The 22,670-nt window shown below is 37.3% G+C and overlaps 1 protein-coding gene across 1 annotated transcript in view; it reads left to right on the top strand.

Annotated features, from left to right (window-relative positions):
- The window catches only part of HPSE2 (heparanase 2 (inactive)), a 634,212-nt gene that overhangs the window by 405,523 nt on the left and 206,019 nt on the right, over window positions 1-22,670 (top strand). The window contains exon 6 of the mRNA XM_008704932.1: window positions 6,194-6,241. Coding sequence (XP_008703154.1) covers window positions 6,194-6,241 — 48 coding nt within the window. The remainder of the gene's footprint in view (window positions 1-6,193; window positions 6,242-22,670) is intronic.

Genomic DNA, 22,670 nt, shown 5'->3' on the forward strand with positions numbered 1-22,670 from the left:
CCCTTAAATTAAACCTCACGGATATAACTTCTATTGGCAAGAAAGATTGGTTGAAGAATCTCATCCATCTCAAGTTCCAGTATATTAAAACCTCTATAAATCTATCAAATTGAGGGAATAGTAAGCTAGAAGGGAAGCCTAAGCAGAGAGCTGCATTAGCTATTAAAGCCAATGAACATATAGCCATGCTATTTATCAGCTTACTGCTAACATAATATTATATATAAATAGGGGTGGGGAGAAAAGGGGAAGGGAGGGAGGGAGAGGGAGAGGAAGGGAGAAACAGAAAGAGAGAGAGAGATCAATATATCATTTTTTCTATGCAGCACCTAGTACATATAGCTCAGTATATCACTAGCCATGGAAAAGTAAGTGGCTTTGGACCAAATGGAAGATGCCTGGTTTGCCATAACTCAAGATGAATAATTTCCTCACAGGTTTTTCCTAGGCTTTAGAATGTAGAATGTAGAATGGCTGTCACATCTTATTCATGCTAGTTACATAACCAGAGTTCTCTTTGTGGACGAGGGAAAAAAGATCAGACTACCGCTCTCTTATTGAAGTTTGTACTCATTTAGACATCCAGTTCCCTGTGAAGGATTTATCCTCCTTCCTGGGAGCAAAATTCAGAATCCAGTTTTTAGGGTTTGCATTCTATGGTCCAGAAGTAGTAATCAAACCCCAAAGACCATGAATAAAGATGTGCCTTATTATAAGGGAGAGTTGTGATATGCCCTGGGAGAGAAGGCTCAACAATATTTCAGATACGTCATATGTGCAGGTGGATAACAAAGGAAAGAAATTCTCCCAGATTTGGGATCTCTTGGGGGAGGAAAAGGAACTCTCACAATGAAAGAGGATATTTTGTTCTTTTCCATAGCAGCAGATTGGCTCCAATGGGAAAGATCCCCCAATACTGGAAGGTCTGCCTGGCACTGGCTATTTTCCTTTGATATAAGTCCCTGCCCTTTCCCTATCTTACCCTTCTTTGCATGACTGGATGTCAGCATGAAGGCAGACATCTTATGTTCTCTGGGATAATCATCCAGGATTTCTGTCTTCGTAATTCAGGTATGGAGACGTTCAACTTTGGAAAACCAAGATCTTGCCCTTTTTGTTATTCACATCCTGGGTCATCTTTTACTTGTACATTCATAGACCTAAATCTAGGGATTAGAATGGAAGTAGATGACTGAAAATCCTTGGATAATACCAGACACTAAACGGAATTTCACTTTCCCAGTGGTATTTCACTCCTGACAGCACTGGTCTGTGCGCATGTTATCCCACCTCTAATATTACTGTTGTGGAGCATTCTGCAGCTGTGTTGAAGTTATTCATTTATGTGGTTTGGGCCAGTTTCTGAGAAACAGGCAGAACTAGAGAGCAGAAGAATCCATCAATGTTAGAGTTGAACAAAGAAAATTATGATCTTTTTGGACTTGCTGTCTTCCACATTGCCAATATAGATATAAAAATAAAGGATAGAAATGATATAGATTACAGTGTAGTTACAGAGAGCCCTAATTTTCAGGGAAGGAGCATGGAGGGGGGGGAGAATTCCCCAAACTCATTGACTTATAATGTCAATTCCTTGGGGGTTTGTCTAATCAGTTTCCTTTATGTGTTATTTCTGTGGTGGTTTTCTCTTATTCTAGTTTTAAAAAATTATGTCAAAGACTTCTGAAAACAGAACATTTTGCTCATTTGAGATGAGTTTTTTACACTACTCAAAAAACAAGAGTATGTTTGGTCATCTTGGTAGTATTTGGAAATGCATATTTTGTTTGACATTATTTGTGAATTATATTTTTCCTCCTCAGAATAAGTGTAGAAATGCTTCCATATGTTTGAAGTTGGTTTCATCCTTTTGCTAAGAAGGAAAAAGGAAGAATGTAGTTTATAGCAGTTTTCATGTGAATACATATTTAGTAATGGTGTTTCCTCAAAGCTCAAACAGCTTTTCTACTGCTTCAATATGCTACTAAAGTTAAAAAGATAATAATATCATTTGTTTCAAAGTATTAAACTATAATTGAGATTTTTTTTAATATAATGAAACTAAACTATATTTTACTATTTTGATTTCTTATACAAATATGATCTTAGGTGAAGATCTGACTTTAATTTTTTTTTCTCAAATAGCGTAGCTATTTTCACAAATCATGTAGCATCATTAAAGAAATGCTTCAATTTTTCATATACTAAATTCTTTTCCATGTAATAAATTCTTATATATAAAAGATTTTATATATATATAAAAGATTTTATATATATATAAAAATAAAATATAAAAATATTTAAAAATCTATTCCATAGATCTCCTTACTAATTCCTAATCTCTTTACTAGTTCCTAAGATCTCCTTTCTAATTCCTAGGAATGTTTTAATAATTGTGGGGGTTTTATGGCATATTTTAATATATGGTAGATCAAACAAATGTCCCTTCATTATTCCAGTTTTAAAGAATATTCTTGGCTTCTTCTAGATGAATGTTAGAACGATTTTGTAAAGTTTCAAAATATCTACTGGGATTTTTTAAATTAGAATTTCATTAAACCCATAAATTAGTTTAGGGACAATAATTGATTTTCCTCTCCAGGATCATGGTAGGTCTTTCCCTTTATTCAATTTTAAAATATTTCTCTGTAAACTATAATATTCTATATAAGGGTCCAGTCTATTTTATATTTAATTACAGATTTTATGGACTTTCTTTGAGGGATGTGGGGTAGGGTGTGGGGGGAGAAAACATTAACTTTACTTTAAATGTTCCTAACTCTAGTTTTCCCATCTTTTTATAATGCTACTTTAAATAATGGAAAATTATTTGAGAACTTAATTATCAACCTATAGCAGAACAAACTATCCAATGCATATGAGGATCTCCAGATTATAGTACATGAAGAACCAGTTTCCAACTTTTAAGACACCAAATTAGATGTGTTCTTAATTGCCTACCCAGAGCCTTTTAGCCAAGCAGGGCATTGATGATTTTTTTTTCCCTCCTTATTTTCTTGTAAATGCATAGCTGTTATCATCAGTGACTATTTACTTCAAGTTCTTCGAGGCATATTCAAGAGGATTGGAATACATTTACCAACATCAGCATCAAAAGTCTGTTCCTGGGTTGACCATCTTGGGCAATGGCATTACTACAATTAAAACTTTGGGCTCCTCTCTTTTGCCTCCTGCCCAACTCAGAGTCACCCAGCAAGTCCTCTTGAGTGCTCCACCAGTGTTACTCACTGGGTCTTTTTTCATTCTCACATTTCCATCCCCTTCTCTACCAGTTTGTCCACACCAGTACGTTTCACCTTTACTCAGCCAGAGTGATCTTCCTGACACTCAAATCTGATTCCCCTTACTTGTTTAAACGCAGGATAAATCCAACAAATATAGATGAAAAGAGCCAACTGTATTTGCAATATTATGTTGGGTGCTAGTCATGCAAAGATAAATAGGAGCTGGACTTGTACCTAGTTGTTAAGGGATAAAGGCCAGACTTGTTAGCATCACAGCCTAGAAGCTAGTGACCTGACCAGTCTGACTTCCTGCCATTCCCTTCCCTGTCTCCTGACATCCAGCCAAGATGGACTCCTAAGAACACACTCAGCTTGACTCTACCTTGTTTTGCCTGTTCTTCATGGCAAAATCTTACCCTTCTTTCAATGCCAAATTCAGAGTCATGTGCGATGTGAAGCTTTTCTCAATGCTTCTCTCTCTTCTAACACCATGGAGTGTAGAGCTAACTGCTCCCTTGACTGCTGGCCCTCAGCAGTAGTTTGTACCAGTAGTACAGCACATAGAAACTCTGATAGCTGATCGTCTCCAGGTCTGTCTTCTTGGCTTTATGGTGGTTGTCTTGTAGCAGAGGCCCTGGGTCAGTACCTTTCATACCCTGCATATTCTCTTACAAATAGGCACTGTGGTGCTCAAGTCTGAGAGGAAGCCAACAAGCAAAAGAAGGTGCTCAGGCCTTTTTTTCTTTTTCAGATAAATTGGTAGTATTTTCTCAAGGCAAAAGTTCAACTTATTTTTTGCATCTTAGAGTTGTACTGTACTTCTGGGCCTCGGTGAAAACATCTTGGAGGCAGCTTAGGATACTAGAAAGAGGGTCAGGATTGGAGCCAGAGAACCTGGGTTTAGTCCACACTAGCTCTATGAATTTGAGTAAGTCATAAAACCTCCATGAGGCTCAGCCTCCTCCACTACAGATTAGGAATATTTACTTCCTACCAGGTTGTTTTGAGAACTATGTGAAATTATACATGTAAGAAGCTGAAAAGCATTTTATAATGATAAAGCACTATAAATGTCAGTGTTATTTTTATTATGGTTATTTTATATGTAAATGAAGACAGTTTTACATAAAATATTTCAGTTTTGGAAATTCTCCAGTTGGCATTTATTGCTTTGCCTGGTTATGCCCTTGCTTCCCCAGGAGTGCTACTAGCAGGGGTGGCCTGACTCCATAGAAATGTTAGAGCCACTATTTCTCTAGCCAGTAGGGAAGTTAGTAATCTGTATAATGGAATCAATAATATCCACCTTACTAAGCAAAACAGTTTTGAGAATTATAAGAAATAACACATGAATGGCTGGTACTAAGTAGGTGCTTGATATGTGTTATATTCCCTCCAATCTCCATTTACATTTTGGTCTTGCCCATCAAACCAGTTCCATTCCTGATCACCTTTATGTTCCATTTCCTATATTCTTGCTCCTGGACTGCTAAATGGTCCTGGAGACAAATAAAAGGCAAGACAATACAGACAAGAGCCAAGCTGCCTCCTCCTCCTCGTCTCCTTCTTCTCCTATCTTCCATGTCCTCCTCTTCTCCCTTGTTCTCCTCCCCGTCTCCTCTACCATTCTCTTTCTCCTACCCACCCCCATCTCCCTCCTCTCCTTCCTCTTCATCTTCTTTTATAAACTTCACTCCCATGCTCAGCAGCAGCCCTAACATCCTCTCTCTCACTTCCAATCCTGCAAAAATTAAGTACTCTTCCATATCATGGCAAGGCAGAGCCTCTGTTTTGGCAGCACATGGCAACCCCTTTGCCATGTGTCTGCCTGCAAGATTATTCTGGGATAGAGTAGAAGAGGACCTTCTTGACAAAACACTGTCTCCCTTCCTAATGGAAGAGTTTTTTGGTTATGAAATATTGATGAAAGATTGTTTCTGTCTGAAGAAAAGTTCCCTTCCAGGGACTCAGGGTTGAAAGGAATGTCTTAAAGAACTGAGATACTCCTTTTGATTTCCTGTGTCTGGCTGGTAACTCTCGCAAATAGTAACAATAGCCGTGACGTACACGGCCTCAGAACGCGTGGATGGGGAGAACGGGGGTTAGTAGATAACTGAGTTATTCGCAGACTTGCAGTTTATGATACCGCACATCTGTGTGGCCCTAGACGCTTCCCCCCAGCTCTGTGGTTCTGGGTAGAGTCTCCCGGAGCACGGGAGGCTGGGGGATTAGTAGCAAGGCTTTGCTGTGTGTTTTGAAAAGAAATAGGTCTGGTTTCTCTTCTGAGCTGAGCAAATGTCAGATGACAGTCAGTTCTCTACATAGCTGCTTCAGAAATAAATTTCTCTATGCTCTATGTAAGTGATGAACCACTAAATTCTACTCCTGAAACTAATATTACACTCTATGTTAACTAACTGGAATTTAAATAAAAACTTGAAACATTAAAAAAAAAAGATTTCTCTGTGTGGTGCTCAGGTTTCTACAGTCAGGTATGGCAGCCCATCACTGGGACATATTTGAAAATGCTTTATGCTTATATAACTAAATTGGATTTTCCCATGCTCTTTTCAGAAGGAAAGGTCTGAGGTTTTCAAAGGCTCTATTGAGTCGCCATCCTTGGAAACTGTTATAGTTTGTCTCCTAGCAGATTTCAGAGTCCTTAGAGAATACAAAATGAGAGAGAGAAGTTTAATGCATGGGAAAAGTGATGTAGGAACCATCAGGCATGGGCTTGGGAAGACAGACATAGACAGCATGCTGTATTGAGGTCTTGATTTCCAAAGGTAAAGGATGTATGAAGAACTGAAAGTATCCTTACCTTTACCTTCACAGTTTAACTTCCAGTAGCGCTGGATAGACCTTGATTGTGGCTGTGGACTCTTAGCCCAAGGATTGTCCTAATCTATGCCTCAGCTTATTTTATTTGTTCTTTCTGTTCTGTACAGATTCATGAAGGTGGCAGGAAGCACGGTGGATGCAGTTACCTGGCAACAGTAGGTATTCACCATTTTTGCACTTACTTATTATAGCTACTGTGAAATGAAAGATAATTAGCTGTTACGAGCTTTATAGCTGACATCTAATAAGCTACCCTTTATCCTCCAAGAGAAAAAGTCAAAACTAACTCCAAAACTGTTCTTGTGATGCATACTATCTCATAGTAATATAATTTTGCTTTGTTGTTAAAAAAAAAAAACCCAAAACAAAAAACAATGAAAGCTCAGCTATTTTGTATACGCTTGATCTGTCATCAGTGAACAGGTAATGGGAATGTGAGCATGTCATCACTTACCCATCAGGTTTTCCTTGGGAATAAATTTCCTTAAGAGAGGAAGTAGTTGTAATTACTCAATATATAATGTGAAAATAACAACACTTTATTATAGTAATGGCAGTGGTCTTAATTAGTCCAAGAATGTAACTAATATGAAGCACTTTAAAAAAAAAAAGAATATGAAGGGAATGAAGTAGCCTCAAGAGAAGATAAACCCCAGTATTCCGGGAAGAAGCTTATAGTGGCAAAGACCTCCTACCCTAAGGGTAGCTTGATTTGTAAAGATAATTATCTGATATATAAATTAATTTTCTTTGAGTATCCTTATGGTATTGGTGCTGGAATGTCAACATCTCACAATATCTCACCAATTTTATATCAGAATCCTGCCCTTCCTTTTTGTAAGAAATCTATCCCATAGCATCTTCCAAGTCATCTTTCATCTAATGTGGTCCTCACAGCTCAGACATGTGCTCCTATTCTGGGCCCTCATAGCTGTCAAGTGTGACTACCTCACTCAGTAACTCTAACCCTGCCTGCCTAGCACATTTACTTCTCTTCTCTATCCTCCATTTTAAGTGGGTCACAGTATCCCTTGGGATTCATGACAGTTGTGAAAAAAGCAAGAACAGTGGATGAACTCTTTATTAACTATCCCAAAAGGATTTTTGATCGTTGGAAATCAATAACTTCAATCATAATGGAAAATATTTTATTATGCATTTATACTTAGTTTCTCTAAGCATCATTTTAAATGTTTCCAGAAATTCTTATCCTTCCTCCTTCAATTTGTTTTGTGAGTCGTGGATGAGTAGGTCTAGAGATCTCATCATTCCCATGCTTAAAACCCCTCAGTGCCTTCCCTTTGTACTTAGACAAAAGGCCAAACTCTACTGTGGCCTCTAAGGAAGGTACTTTGTGTTTGGCTTCTGCTACTCTATGATTGATTGCTTCTAGTGCCACCCTGACCTTACTCATCCTGTCCCAACACACTAGTGGTCTTTCACTTTTTAGAAGGTTCACATGCGTGTCTGCCTCAGGATCTTTGTAAGTGCTGTTGTCTCTGCCTGGAATGCTGTTCTCCTCATTTTTTGTGTGGCAAGTTACTTCTTATCGCTAAAGATGCAACTTACATGTACTCTCCTTTGAGAGGCCTTCCCTGATGATAACACAGACCCCCTTTAATTCTCTTTCTTAGCTTTTTTCTTTCCATGGTACTTTACATAACTTATAATTACTTTACAAAACTTATAATTATTTTTTTCTCTTACCTTGTCTTTGTAATTTGTGTGTTTTTCTCTTCCACCAGAATAGCACTTAGTCAGTTCAACAAGTACTTATTTAGGCAATTGTTTACTGAGCCTTTACTCTGGGGAAAAATAACAACAATGATGAAACTGTTTGCAGGAACTGTTGCAAACCTTTTATGCCTTACTGTATCCGACCCTCACAACTACCAAGAGTTTGGGACTAGTTTTATCTCTTGCATAACTTAAAGTAAGTTGTAGAAAATCCAAATATTACACAGAAAGTTGTAGATTTTGGACTTAAAGTTGAGTGTGTCTCACTCCAAGGGCTATTCTCTTAACTGTTCATACTTTACGATTTTTTGCTGAAAGTATTACATTCTACTAGAGCAATTCAAATCCTCTTCAGTATCTTTCATCAAAGGGTATCTGGATAACATAGCAAAAAGGCTGACGCCTAAAGAATTCCTAGTGGTTAGAAGGAGAAATAAAGAGATCAGTGTATGAAAATTTTTGGGTAAGAATGTAAGACTTGCTCAGATATTATGACTGACAGGGAGGAATCAGAAAAAGGTTTTCTTCCATATTCAAACATTCTCCATACCACAAATGGAATGAAGTGAGCCCAATCTTTTTTTATAATGGAGAAATAAGATTTTTATAAATATATTTTAATAATTAGCTATTTTTAAAATATTGGCCACCTCTCAAGATAAATGTCATGTGTTTGCAACTACTCTAAAAATACCCCCCAAAGCAGGCAAGGGGTTGTGTTTCTTTTGGCTCCAGGATCAGCACTCATTTGGGGACAACCAGTAGCACCTGGAATCTACCATTTATCCCTTCCAGCCACAGTTTTCAGTCAAGACTTGGAATAGTCATGGAACAATTCCAGGAAATCCTGGCCAGGAGAATTCAGTGAAAATTAAATCCAAATACCATGTTTCTCTAACCCTGAGAAATGCTGAGGTGAACTTCCTAATGTAAAGAAATTAAGAGTCATAGAAAAAAAAGAACACAGAATTTGTCAGTAAATATCTATATATAGGTAGCCAAAAAAAATCAATTCAGTACTGGAATACTGAACTTGGAGCTTGAACAAGAGCTCTGAATCTGAAGTAATAAATAAATAGGTCTATACAGTTAGACTATTTTGATTTGAAGGTTCATGCTCATGGGTTTTGAGGACCAAGACACATGACTTAATGATTGGTCCTTCCTAATCCATGCAGAAAACCCAGCAAGAGGTAGTGAGATGAAGTTCCAATTACAAGAGTAAGTAGTACAGTAGTTTGTATCAGTTATCAATGATAAATCTGGACCAAAAAAATAATACACACACACACACACACACACACACACACACACACACAGGAGAATGACCAAAAGGCGACAGAAGCTAGAGAAAGTTATTCAGTCCTTGAAAGAAGTGAATGATGCTAATGAGATCTGTGGTTACTTAAGAATCTATGTGGCATCATGTGGCTAGAACTCAAACAAAATACATGGTTGTATATTGGTTTGAGGTCTCAGAAGGAGTCAGAAGGTAGAAATCTCAGAAAGAGGGGGTTTTGGGCAAAGCACCAAATATGCACATAAACTTCCTTCAAATCCTTGCCTGATCCCTGCAATGTGCATATTCAAGGGAGACCCCAAGGAGCCTGGTAGAAAATAACAGCTGGAAATCTGAAAAAGTTGAACAGCAATTTCAGCTGCTGTCTGTCACATGAGGGACAGAGATTGGAACTTGAATTTCACAAATTTAGAGGGACTTCATAAACACCTTGTAAGTGTTTTCCAGTGAAAACTAAGAGTTATGCCTCAGGAGTAAAGTCTTGTCCTGGGACTAAGGATTTGCCCTAAATCTAATGTATAACCTAAATAGATTCACCCTAACAAAGTGTAAACTGAAGCTGCCACAAGAACAAGATGATCAGTCATTCATCCAACTTCATGCTATATCCAAAACCAACACTCTTCTGTCTCTACAAAATATCATCCACATTTTGAAGTACATGATTAAAAAATTAGTAGATATGCAGAGAAATAGGAAATTGTGACCCATGGCCAGAAGAATGAGCAATAAATAGAAACCGAGGTGACCTCAGAAATAGAATTAGTTGACAAGAATTTTAAACAAGCTGTTGTAAATATATTCAAATAATTAAGGGAAAATGTTTGCATTGAGTGGATAGATTAGCAGTGAAATGGGAACTACATATATATAGAACCAAATGAAATTTTTAAAGAAAAAAAGAAACTGAAATGAAAAACTCACTGGGTGCACTTAACAAGAAGTTGGAAACTACAGAAAAAAGGGTTAGTAAACTTGTAAATAGATCATTAGAAATTACACAATTAAAGAACAGAGCAAAAATACTGGGAAGAAAATGTTCAAAGTTTCAGCAATCTCATTGTCAATATCAAGATGTCTAACATTTGTATAATTTGAGACCAGAAAGCAAGAAATAGATAATAAAGCAGAAATTTTTTTTGAAGAAACTAAAACTGAACTCCTCTCAAATTTGGTGAAAAACATTAACTTATAGAACCAAGAACCTAAGAAAACCCTAAGAAGGATAGGGGCTCCTGGGTGGCACAGTCAGGTAAGTATCTGACTCTTGGTTTCGGCTTAGGTCATGATCTCATGATCCTGAGATCAAGCCCTGTTTTGGGTTCTGCTCAGCACAGAGTATGCTTGTGGTTCTCTAAATCAATCAATCAATCTTAAAAAAAAAAAACCTAAGAAGAATAAATACAAGGTAAATCATGCCTGACCATATCATAGTCAAATGTCTGAGAACAAAGGATAAGGAAAAAAAACTTTCAAAATATTCAGATAAAATCATACTTTACATACTGAGACCAAAGACACAAATTATGGCTAACTGAACATCAGAAGCAATGGAGAATAGAAGACAATGGAACAACATCTTTAAAATGCGAAAGAAAAGAAGCCAGGATTCTATATCTAGCAAAAATATTCTTTAAAAATGAAAGTGAAATAAAGATGTTTTTGATAAATGAAAACCAGTAGACCTGTGCTACAGGAAATACTAAAACAATTTCTTCAGATAGAAAAGCAGTAATAACATCTGAAGGAAAACCTGGATTGCAAAAAATAATGAAACACATTGGAAATTGTAAATTTGTAGATAAATGTAAAAGACTATTTTTTCTCTTCACTTCTTAAAAAAAACAAATGAGTAATGCAAAAAAAAATACAACATCATCTTATGGGGTTTATAACATATAGATGTAAAAACATATGGCAATCATACCACAAAGGAGGAGGAAGGGAGGAGGACCAAATGGAATTACACTGTTGTGAGGTTCTTTTATGTGAAGTAAGACAGCATTCACTCTAAGAAGACTGCAGTATAAGTAAGGTTCAAATTATATTCCTAGAATTAAGGTTTTATATAGAACTAAGGTTGTTGATCTAAAGTAAAGCAAATCCAGGTTATCCTGGATTATCCAGACGAACCCAATGTAACCATAACAGCAGAAGAGAGAGGAAGATTTAGCTACAGAAGAAAAGGTTATGTTAATATGACTGAGAAGGACTTGACCCACCACTGCTGGATTTAAAGATGGAAGAAGGGGGCCATGAACCAAGGAATGTGGGTAGCATTTGGAAGCTGGAAAAGCCAAGGAAATGGATTCTTCCCTAGCACTTCTGGAAGGAAGACAGCCCTCCCAATACTTGATTTTAACCCAGTGAGACCTATGATAGTATCTAAACTACAGAACTGTAAGATAGTAAATTTAGATTGTTTTAAGCCACTATCTGTTAATTTGTTTAGAGCAGAAGTAGAAAACTAATGCAGTACCTAATAACAGAGATCCAAATACACAAAGGAAAAACTAACAGAACCACAGGGGTAAGAAATAGACAAATTCACTGTCATATTTGAAGATTTAAAAACACCTCTTTCAGTAATTAATAGGATAATTAGATTAGAGGAAGGATATCAAAGATTTGAATAACACTATGAATCAGCTTCACGTAATTGACATTTGTAGACTACAACTGAACACACATTCCTTTCAAATTCACAGGGAACATTCACCAAGATAAACCATGTGGTCAGCTATAAAACAAGTTTCAGTAAATTTGAAATTGAAATCATACAGAATGTTTTTTGATGACAAAGATATAAAGTTGGATATTAGTAACAAAAATATCTATCAAACATATAAATATTTGGAAATTAAATTACACATTTTAATATAATCTATGGATCAAAGAAATCATTAGAGAAAGTAAGAAATATTTTTAAATGAATATGAAGTTATTTTATCAGAATTTCTGGGATTCAGCAAAAGCAGAGCTTAGAGGGAAATTTATATCTAATATGTGTAATTAGAAAAGAAGAAACACTTGAAAGCAATGACCTTCATTTCTATATTAAGCTAGAAAAAGAGCAACCTAAATACAAAAGAAGTAAAATGAAGAAAGTAACAAAGATAAAAGCAGAAAGCAGTAAAACATAAAATAGACAAAGAGGAGAGAAAACTTACAAAACCAAAAGTGTTTCTTTGAGTAGATAACAAATTTGAAAACTGGAGAGAGAGAGAGGAAATTGTCAGTATCAGGAAAGAGATACTTACCGTAGATCCCATAGACATTAAAAGTATAATAAGGGAATATTATGAACAACTTTATGCCAACAAATTTGAAAATTGAAAGTTTCTTGAAGTATACAGTTTACCAAAAATGACACAGATTAAAAATTCTTAATATCCCTATTTAATGGCTCATTTTGGAGAATCTGGCAATTTCTTATATAACTAAATATATACCTGTTCTATGACAAAGCTATTCCATTGCTAGGTATTTATCCAGAGGAAGTGAAAACAAATGTCACACAAAAACTTTTATAAGAATGTTCATAGCAGGCAAAAACTAGCAGCAGCCCAGGTGTCCATTGGCAAGAGAATAGATGAGACAAACTGTGGTGTTTTCATACAAAAGAATGCTACTCAGCAAGATAAAAGAACAAACTAATGATACACTCCACAACATGGATGTTGTCTCAGAATCATCATGCTAAGTGGAAAAAGGCTTATATAAAAAATTGCATATGTTGCAATTATATGAAGTTTTAAAAATTAGAACATTGCCTTTGTAGTTGTAAGGGCAAGGATATGGATCGAGAGGGAAAGGCACATGAGACAATTTTCTGAGGTGATTGTAATGTCCTACATCGTGATAGGGGATTTGGGTTACAAAGGAGTATGCATTTGTTAAAATTCATCAAATGATACTTAAGATTTGTGTGTATTATTATGTATGTAAAATTTACTTAAGAAAAAGAACCATAAACAGATGTTGAATTCTAGAGTTAAACAATATGCCTAAAGTTTAGGATGAAGTCTAAAGTCTGCAACTTATTTTGAAATGCTTCAAAACATAAAATGGATCAATGGATGGATAGAGAGGTTGATAAATGTGAGACAGAGCATATAATAAAATGTTAATTGTAGTACTTAGGTGGTAGCTTCATGGTTTTCACTATATAGTTTTTTCCACTTGTGTCTGTTTGAACTTTTTTATGGTAAAATATTCAGAAAAAGCCTAAATTGTTATACCTAAATAATGTTATCTATTATATAATATAATACATTGGTATGAAAATATTTATGAAAAATATAATAAATGGAAATGCTTTTGTTAAGTGAGTAAGATATAAAATATATAAATCATACTTCAGTAATATAAAAAAATACATGTAAACTCAAAAGGCACTAATAGGTCAAAAGTGTTCATCTTAAGATATAGGGAGTAATGAGACTGTTTCATTCTCATTTTTACTTTTCTGTAGTTTCCCATTTTTCTGTAATAAGCATGTATTGCATTTTTGGTTTTTTTTTTTTTTTTTTTTTTTTTAAAGATTTTATTTATTTATTCGACAGAGATAGAGACAGCCAGCGAGAGAGGGAACACAGCAGGGGAGTGGGAGAGGAAGAAGCAGCCTCATAGCAGAGGAGCCTGATGTGGGGCTCGATCCCATAACGCCGGGATCACGCCCTGAGCCGAAGGCAGACGCTTTAACCGCTGTGCCACCCAGGCGCCCCTGCATTTTTGTTTTTAATACCAACCATCAGTACCCAGCTCCACCCTTCTGACCCCCATATCCATCTCTCCAGAAGGAATCGTCACAATTTAAGCCACTTCTTCTATTTGTTTCCATATTTCTAAACAACAGTCTGATGCTGCCACTTCTTAATGTTTTCCCCAATTCAAATATTATCTATTAATTTCCTACTATGGAAGATGAGAATTTAGCTCGCATAACCTCTCTAACTCTTTACATACTGAAACATATTTACCTTTCCCCATCCTCCAGTATTTTATATCTAAGTATTGGTTAGATCAGAATTCAGTATTCACATTTTTATTACTATGTAAATATGACTCAGCAAGACTGTGGTGTACTATGGTTACATTTTCTTTCTTTCACAACTTTCTGTTTTCCCTGGAGGTAATAACTGTCTCTTTTTCATTTGCCTAGTTTCCATAATCTACCACTAATTCATCCCTCCACTCTGTACCAGAGGAGTAAATCTCCTCTCTTTCTATGCAAACACCCCAGGTAGTCATCAGTTTCATCTTGTCCTTGTCCTGCTCTCCCGAAGCCATCCCTCCTCTGTTCCCATCTGGACTGGTTGATCTCCGTGCTTCCTGCACAGCTGTTGTCCTGGGATCTCCCTTCACCATCATCTTGGGGATTCCTTTTGACTCTCTTATTTATTGGATCCATGCCTTTTTTTGAGGTTTACTCCCTCATTTTGGTAGAACATTTTTTTTCTAGGAACTTCATGAGAAAAGATAAATGAGAGGTAAACATGTCGAGACCTTGTATTAGGGTTGATTTATATTTTGGATGTATATGGATTTCTCTCAGATTTTGATGCTTTGGTTCCATTTTATTCTAGCTTTCCTGTAACTATTGAGAAATTCATTGCCTTTTTAATCCCCAGTCCTTTTATTTGCCCTGTTTTTTCTCTCTTGGTCCATTTAAGATCTTTTCCTTGTCCCCAGTGATCCTTTATGTTGACTCTCTTTCTATTCTGTTCACTGGTATACAGTAGACCCTCTCAGTCTGAAATTCATACCCTTCAGTTTAGGAAATTTTCTTGGATTTTTTTCTCTTTGATAGTTTCCTTCTATTTATTTATTTATTTATTTATTTATTTATTTATTTATTTATTTTTGTGCTTTCTCTTTCTGGAACTTCTGCTAGTCAGCTATCAGGACTCTTCAAATAGTACTCTAATTGTATATTTTCTTCCCCTTACTTTTTCTTCTGTTTTTTTCTGATAAATCTCCTTAATCATCTAAATTTTCATTTCTGTTATCATATTTCTAATTTCCAAAAGTTCTTTTTGTTCCTCAAACCTTCCTTTTAATGACTTCTTATAGCTCCTTTACTTGTTTTTGGATGCAGTATCTTCTGTTATCTCTCTGAGGATATCAACTTTAGTTGTTCGTTTCTTTTATTCCTTTTCTTCTTTTCTCTTCCCTTCTTTCCTTTCTTCTTCCCTCCCTTCTTTCCCTCTTTCCTTTCTGTCTCCAATAATTTTTTATGTCATTTGCATTAAACTTTTTTCCTCTATGTTCTTCCCTCCTACCATTTTTTTATTTTGGTTTCTGTCTTTCACATTAAAGATTTTCCTCAAATGTCAGATGATACTTGGAACTCTACTCTTACTTGAGAGAGAGGCATGAAAAGCTGATCAGACATTTTTTTGTTCATGGATATTTCTTCTTAACTAGTGGGGGTCTATGTCAGGTGGTCTGACTAGGTTATTACATTAGGGGACTCCTAACTGTCCATATCTGTTGGTCTTTTCTCTTATGTAATTTAGTTTTTCCAGAGAAGAATTCTTTCTCCTCTCATCTTAGAAGCATAAATCAGCAAGCATTCTCACATTTGAGGAAAGGGGCTAAATATCTTATTGTTTACTATGTAGCCTTTCATTTATTTTTTTTTTATTTTTTTAAAGATTATTTATTTATTTATTTGACAGAGAGAGACAGCCAGTGAGAGAGGGAACACAAGCAGGGGGAGTAGGAGAGGAAGAAGCAGGCTCCCAGCAGAGGAGCCTGATGTGGGGCTCGATCCCAGAACACTGGGATCACGCCCTGAGCCGAAGGCAGACACTTAACGACTGAGCCACCCAGGCGCCCCACTATGTAGCCTTTCATTTAATCCTCTTGTTTGCAATATGGTTGACCCCACCTCAACTATGCATAGTGGCTCTGACACTGGCACAACCTCTAGTGTCCTACTTTATCATAAAAGGGGCAGTTTCTTAACTGTGGAAGGCAGTGGTCCTCCAACTTTCTTTGTTTCAGGACTCTTTCATGCTTTAAAACTATTCAGTGCCCCAAATAATTTTTATGCAGATCATATTTATAAATATCTACTGTATTAGAATTAAAACTGAATTTTATAAAATGCTTATTTTAAAATAGTAAACCCATTACATTTTACCATAAATAATGTATTTTATAAAATATATTTTCTCAAAATCAAAAAAATTAGAAGAGTGGTGAAAATTAATGAAGATTATTTAATATTCATGCAGATCTCTTTAATACCTAGCTTAATCGAAGATAAGACTCATATCTTTTTATATGTTCTATGCCAATATGTTGTTTTGGTTTAAGAGTTTGAAGAAAATTTGCCCTCCCAAAGATACATATCTAGAAAAGGTAAGAGTATTTGAATAGCCTTTTTCAGATTATTATGGCTAATTTTTTTCAGATTCTACACCAAAAATCAATAAGCAATAGTTTTCTAAAGGTTAGTTGAAGTGTGAAATATGAAGCCATACAGTGAACTTTTCATACTCTGATGTATAAAAATCTATTGGTCTTATATTTTGAATGTATCTTTTACCCATGCATGATTGTGTAACATCATGCATCTGTTATTTGGAAAATATTGTTTTATTGGGTTGTGAGTTATGCAGATCTCCCGAATGTTAACACATTTTGTTGTGAAACATAAAAAAAAAAGCATATTTAGTAATATCACCACTGATCTAATCAGAAAATTCTTTAAATTTTGGGAAGCTGATAAGCTCATGGTAGCATGAGCTTTCTTTCTTTTTTTTTTTTTTTTGACTTTTTATTGGGGATTTATTCATTTATCCAACAAACACATGATGGGTGGGAGATACGAGTTCTTCAGCTTCAGACGCAGAAGTGGAACAAGGTAATGTGCATATAAATATGGGCAAGATGTAGGTTCTTTCTTCAATTGATTTCCTGTTCAATAAAGAGAATGGCTAACAAATAAGACAGGGCAACATGAGAATATTACCTATGACGAGTGTAAAACATGCATGATGGCAATCAGTTTACTCATTAGTGTATAAAATCTTGCATTTAATCAATTTATATTGAATTTCTAATCTATGTGAAGAATCGTGCCAGTCACTGTTAGAGAAAAAGAGGAAAAGTAGGGAGTTACCATTGACACAATCCCTAGTCTAAAATGGCTTAGCAAAGAAGAAAGTGTGTGTCCAAGTAAACCTAATATATAAAAGAATGTACTATAGGGATAGAAAGATATAGCTAAATCTTACATTTTATATGTCAGAATCTATCCATTGACTCTTTATTTTTTTTATTTTTTTTTTATTAATAATGATTTTTTATTATATTATGTTAGTCACCATACAGTACATCCCTGGTTTTCGATGTAAGGCTCGATGATTCATTAGTTGTGTATAACACCCAGTGCACCATGCAATATGTGCCCTCCTTACTACCCATCACCGGTCTATCCCATTCCCCCACCCCCCTCCCCTCTGTAGCCCTCAGTTTGTTTCTCATAGTCCATAGTCTCTCATGTTTCATTCCCCCTTCTGATTACCCCCCCTTTCTTTATCCCTTTCTTCCCCTACTGATCATTCTAGTTCTTATGTTCCATAGATGAGAGAAATCATATGATAGTTGTCTTTCTCTATCGGTATGCTTCGTTCAATTCCATGTGTGCTTTCCTTGGATGTAGAAACTTTTAATCTTGATGAAGTCCCATAAATTCATTTTATCTTTTGTTTCTCTTGCCTTTGGGGATGTGTCATGAAAAAGGTTGCTTTGGCTGATGTCGTAGAGGTTGCTGCCTATGTTCTCCTCTAGAATTTTGATGGATTCCTGTCTCACATCGAGGTCTTTCATCCATTTGGAGTTTATTTTTGTGTATGGTGTGAGATAGTGGTCAAGTTTCATTCTTTTGCATGTAGCTGTCCAATTTTCCCAGCACCATTTATTGAAGAGACTGTCTTTTTCCCACGGATATTTTTCCTGCTTTATCAAATATTAGTTCCCCAAAGAGCCGAGGGTCCATTTCTGGGCTCTCTATTCTGTTCCATTGGTCTATGTGTCTGTTTTTGTGCCAGTACCATGCTGTGCTGTGATCCAGCCTTGTAGTACAGCTCGAAATCCGAGTGTGATGCCCCAGCTTTGTTTTTCCTTTTCAACAGTTCCTTGGAGATCGGGGTCTTTTCTGGTTCCATACAAATTTAAGGACTATTTGTTCCAGTTCTTTGAAAAACGTTCTCGGTATTTTGATCGGGATAGCATTGAAAGTAGATTATCTGGGTAGCATGGACATTTTAACTATGTTAATTCTTCCGATCCATGAGCATGGAATATCTTTCCATCTTTTTATGTCTTCTCAATGTCTTTTAAGATGATTTATAGTTTCTAGAATAAAAGGTCGCTACGTCTCTGGTTGGTTAATTCCAAGGTAGATTATGGTTTTTGGTGCTATTGTAAATGGGATGGATTCCCTGATTTCTCTTTCTTCGTTCTCGTTATCGTGTACAGAAATGCAACTGATTTCTGAGCATTGATTTTGTATCCACCACGTTACTGAATTGCTCTATAACTTCTACAGTTTGGGAGTGGCTTCTTTTGGGTTTTCCATATAGAGTATCATGTCGTCTGCGAAGAGAGACATTTTGACTTCTTCTTTGCCGATTTGAATACCTTTGGTCCCTTTTGTTGTCTGATTGCTGTTGCAAGGACTTCTAGTACTATGTTGAATAATGATGGCGAGAGTGGGCATCCTTGTCGTGTTCCTGATCTTAAGGGAAAGGCTTCCAGCTTTTCCCCATTGAGAATATATATTTGCAGTAGGCTTTTCATAGATGGCTTTTATGAGATTGAGAAATGTGCCTTCTATTCCTACACTCTGAAGGGTTTTAATCAGGAAAGGATGCTGTATTTTGTCAAATGCTTTTGACGCATCGATTGAGAGGATCATATGGTTCTTGAGTCTTTTCTTGTTGATATGATGTATTAGCTGATTGATTTGCGAATTTAGTGAACACGCTTGCATCCCAGGTATGAATCCCACTTGATCGTGGTGGATAATCCTTTTAATGAACTATTGGATTCTATTAGCAAGTATCTTGTTGAGGATTTTTGTCCATATTCATTAGGAAATGGTCTGTAATTCTCCTTTTGAGGGTCTTTGCCTGGTTTGGGGATCAAGGTAATATTGGCCTCATAGAATGAGTTTGGTAGCTTTCCTTCTGTTTCATTTTTTGAAATAGCTTTAGGAGAATAGGTATTATTTCTTCTTTGAATGTTTGGTAGAATTCCCCAGGAAAAGCGGTCCGGGCCTGGAGTTTTGTTATTTGGAAGGTTGTTTATCACTGACTCAATTTCTTCATAATTATGGCCTGTTTAAGAAATCAATTTCTTCCTTTTCAATCTTGGTAGTTTATAGGTTTCAGGAAGGATTCCATCTCTTCCAGATTCTTAGTTTATTGGCATATAGCTGTTGATAAAAATTTCTAATAATCCTTCCAATTCATAATGGTGTTCTAAGTGACCTCTCCTTTTTCATTCATAATTTTAATAATCTGGGTCCTTTCTCTTTTCTTTTGGATAAGTCTTGCCAGTGGTCTGTCAATTTTATTGCTTCTCTCCAAGAACCAGCTTCTAGTCCTGTTGATCTGCTCTACTGTACTTCTGGTTTCTGCTTGATTGATTTCAGCTTTAATTTTGGTCAACTGCTTCCTTGTGTGGATTAGGCCTGTCCCTCTGTTGCTGTTCCAGCTTCTTGAGGTGAGAATATAAACCTGCATTTTGGATTTTTCTATTCTTTTGAGTGAGGCTTGGATGGCTATGTATTTCCCCTTAGGACTGCCTTTGCAGTATCCCATAGGTTTTGGACTGTTTATTTTCATTCTCATTGGTCTCCATAAATTGTTTAATTTGATTTTTGATTTCCTGCGTTTATCGAGTCATTCCTGAGCAGGATGGTTCTTAGTCTCCAAGTGTTTGAGTTTCTTCAAAATTTTTTGGGTTTGAGTTCCAATTTCAGGAGCGTTGTGGTCTGAGAGAATATGCAGGGATAATTTCAATCTTTTGAGTATCGGTTGAGACCTGTTTTTGTGTCCCAGAACATGGTCTATTCTTGAGGAATGTTCCATGGGCATTAGAATAGAATGAGTATTCTTTGTTCTGGGGATTGTAGTGTTCTATATTTCTATGAGGTCCAACTCGTCAGTATGGCATTCAAAGCCTTTGATTCTTTGCTTAGTTTTTGCCAGGGTGTTCTGTCTATTTCTGATAGTGGAGTGTTGAGGTCCCCTACTATTAATGTATTTTTATCTATATGTTCTTTATTCTGTGTTAAGGATTGAGCTTGTGTATCTTCTGCTCCCTGTTGGGGCATATATGACTATTTAATTGTCATATCCACTTGTTGAATACTTCCTTTAGAATAATATAGTGCCCTTCTGTCTCTAACTATAGTCTGTAGTTTAAATCCAATTTATCTGATATGAGAATTGCTACCCCAGCTTTCTTTTGAGGTCCATTTGCGTGAGATGGTACTCCATCCACATCTCTCAGTCCTGAATCATCTTTGGTATTGAAATGAGTCTCTGTAGACAGCAAATGGATCGGTCATTTCTTTATCAATCTGCAGCCCTGTGGCGTTTGAAGCCAGAATTTAAACCATTAATGTTCAGGCTGGTACTGAGAGATATGCTTTAATTCTGCATGTTGTCAAGTAAAGTCTTTGTTTGTATTGGCTGTGACTTTCTGTTTTGTATCACTCTTGGGGCCTTTTACTTTTATAGAACCCCCGTAATACCTCTGTGGGCTGACCTGGTTGTGAATTTGGTGCTAGTGACTGTGTTCTGAAATGTCTTTATTTCTCCATCAATTCTGAATGACACCTTGCTGGATAAGGATCCTTGGCTGCATGTTTTTCTCTGAAAAGAGCTTTAAAAATGCTCCCCCAACCCTTTCTCTCTTCAGATCTGTGTAGACAGGACTGATGAATTCTGATGCCTTTGCCTTGAGTACGTGAGAAATTTCTTTGCCCTGGCCGCTTTCAATACTGTTTCCTTGGATCTCATATTTGCGATTGGCACTATGACGTGAGCGTGGTGTGGAGTCTGTCATGAGTTGAGCTTGGGGAGGTCCTCTCTGCCTCTTGGACACGAATTTTTGTTCCCTTGCTGATTAGGGAAGTTTTCAGCTACAATTTGTTCAAATATCTCTTCTAGACCTCTGTTTTCTCCCACCCTTGGGGATACCGATGATTCTAACATTGGTCGTTTCGTTGAGTGTAATCTCCGGTAGCCAACATTAGTAGGGCGATGGATTTTTTTTAAGACCATCTTCTATTTTTATTTTCACTCTATTAACCCATCCTCCAATTCACTAACCCTTTCCTCCGCTTCCGTGACCCTGGCCGTCAGAGCCTCTAGATTTTGCCTGCATTTGGCTCATAGAATTTTTAATTTCTCAAAATTAAGCTCTCATGCCCTAGTAGGGATTGTATATTCTCATAATTGTATTTTCCTGAATACTTTTTCAAGTCTACTCATTATCTTGACCATTGTTACTCTGAATTCCATTTCTGATATTTGGTTATATCCATATCCGTTACTTCTGTGCCTTAGGAGGCCACTGACTCACTGTCTTTTTCTTTGCTGGGGGGCTTCTCCTTCTTGTCTTTCTGATGAAGAGAGAGGTTGCGGGGTTTCCAGAGCCCAAATTATTATGGGTCCCCAGGCCGTGCCCTGTTTTATAGGGATCTTAGAGCTGTGAGCTTCTTCTTTAAAATTTTATTTATTTACTTATCTGAGAGAGGAGACAGACAGTTCCAGCAAGAACAGAACAAGAACAGGGAGTGGGAGAGGAAGAAGCAGGCTCCCACGCGGAGGAGCTCGATGAGGGACTCCTTTCCGAGGCAGCTGGGATCACGCCCTAAGCCGAGACGATCAGGCGCTCAAGCCAGGCGCCACCCAGGCGCCCCAGGTTGTGAGGCTCTTGATTTTTCAGCCTGCCTTCTGTGTTCTGGGGAGAGGGCCTGCGCGCGCCGATACTAAAGGCAACCCTGTTTGGTTAGAGTCTCCACGTGTCCCCTCGCGAGGAGGATGGGGATGGGCACTCCTGGCCCGGTATTTCCAGGCTTTGTTCTCTGGCGGCTTTCCCTGATGGGCCCGGCTGTGCCTCTTCTGAGGTCAGAGCAGCAGAGAAGCTGCATTGTCGCAGAAACAGAGGATTGCCGGCCCGTTCTCCACTGAGTTCTGGCCACTTTAACTCTGTTTCTGTTGGTGCTGCTCAGCCTGCAGCGTCCCGGGATGGTGTGCCCCACACGCGTCCCTGCCCTCACTTCCAGGAGCGGCACGTCTCTGTCCTGTTTTTCTATGCCGCCACAACGCCCCCCTGTAGCTCCCGGATCTCCCTGTCTCAGTCTATGCCCGGTGAGCACACCTGATTCCGGAGTTTGGGAGAAGCCTGGTGGCGCGCGCACCGGTTCAGGGTCTCAGTCTGCTGTTCGCGGGTGCCGACCGCTGATCCGCCCAGACTCCCCGTGCAGGTGGCCGCCAGCCGCCAGGCCGCCCCGT

Source organism: Ursus maritimus, unplaced genomic scaffold (assembly GCF_017311325.1).
Source record: "Ursus maritimus isolate PB19 unplaced genomic scaffold, ASM1731132v1 scaffold_7, whole genome shotgun sequence".
In the NCBI taxonomy this organism is placed as follows: Eukaryota; Metazoa; Chordata; class Mammalia; order Carnivora; family Ursidae; genus Ursus; species Ursus maritimus.